The 1,091-nt window shown below is 30.9% G+C and overlaps 1 protein-coding gene across 2 annotated transcripts in view; it reads left to right on the top strand.

Annotated features, from left to right (window-relative positions):
* The window catches only part of LOC110266143, a 6,825-nt gene continuing 5,734 nt past the window's right edge, over window positions 1–1,091 (top strand). For both annotated transcript variants that reach the window (XM_021110155.1, XM_021110154.1), the window contains exon 1: window positions 1–629. In XM_021110155.1, the coding sequence (XP_020965814.1) occupies window positions 136–629 (494 nt within the window). In that variant the 5' untranslated portion in view covers window positions 1–135. The remainder of the gene's footprint in view (window positions 630–1,091) is intronic.

Raw genomic sequence — 1,091 nt, 5'->3', positions numbered from 1 at the left:
AGGACCAAACCTAACCACAAACCTTTTTTTAATCTTTCACCAAACAAGCCAAGGTTGCTTTATAAGGTAAAATAGCTGTTCTTGTTGTTGTAGTTATTAGTAGCCATAGCTATATACCTTACAATTCCTTCTTCCATGGCTTCCTCTTCTCACTTCCACCACCATAACCACTTCGAAAATACCAACAATTTTGCGGAGCAAGAAAAGGAACATAACTCTCAAAGACATGTACAACAAGAAGAAGAAGAAAATTGGCTCACGTTAGGGTTGGGGCTAGGAAGAAACGATGACGTCATCAACACATCATCATTCAATAATCAAGTAGTTCATCATCATCATGGATCAAACAATAATCCACAAGTTTTATTATGTTCTGATTCCTCATCATCCCATATAGGAAGCCATGGTGAACATCATCATCATCAACAACAACAAATGCTGAAATTAGGGTTAGGGTTAGGGTTTCAACAAGATTCAATGTTATTGGGGTCATCTAATAATGATCATGATGATGAAAATGGATCATCATGCCAAATTGATTCAACTTGTGGTGGTGGTGGTGGCGATGGTGATTCTCATGATTACAACAAGTGTGGATTGTGGTTTACGCTACGTTCATCTACCAACCGGTGAGTGAATGCTTTTCTTTAAATACTCTTCAATCTAATTCAACTCATCATCATCAATTAAGAGAGGGTATTAGTGAGAATTAGTATTAAATAAAACAATTAATTAATAATTTGTTATTTATTGCACTACTTGTTTCCATCTTATTTATACTAGTTATTTTTTGTTCATCAATCTTCAATCACACCCTACTCTCTTTATATTCTTATATATTTTTTGTTTTGGTTCTCATTAAAAAAGAAAAAAAAATACTTTTCCAATATTTGATATAGATGTTTCGGTTCAATTTTAATTTTTCTAGATAGATTGTATATTTAATGTTTTTTTTTTTTGAGAAATATTTGGCCCAATATTTTTTTATCAATTCTAGCTAGTTTTAGTTAGTGTTTTATTTTTATACTATCTATTAGGTTTAGAATTTAAAATTTATTAAAGTTGATAAAAAATAATAAATTTTATACATC

This window comes from Arachis ipaensis, chromosome B08, assembly GCF_000816755.2.
Source record: "Arachis ipaensis cultivar K30076 chromosome B08, Araip1.1, whole genome shotgun sequence".
Taxonomy (NCBI): domain Eukaryota; kingdom Viridiplantae; phylum Streptophyta; class Magnoliopsida; order Fabales; family Fabaceae; genus Arachis; species Arachis ipaensis.
This window is presented reverse-complemented; position numbering and strand designations above follow the sequence as displayed.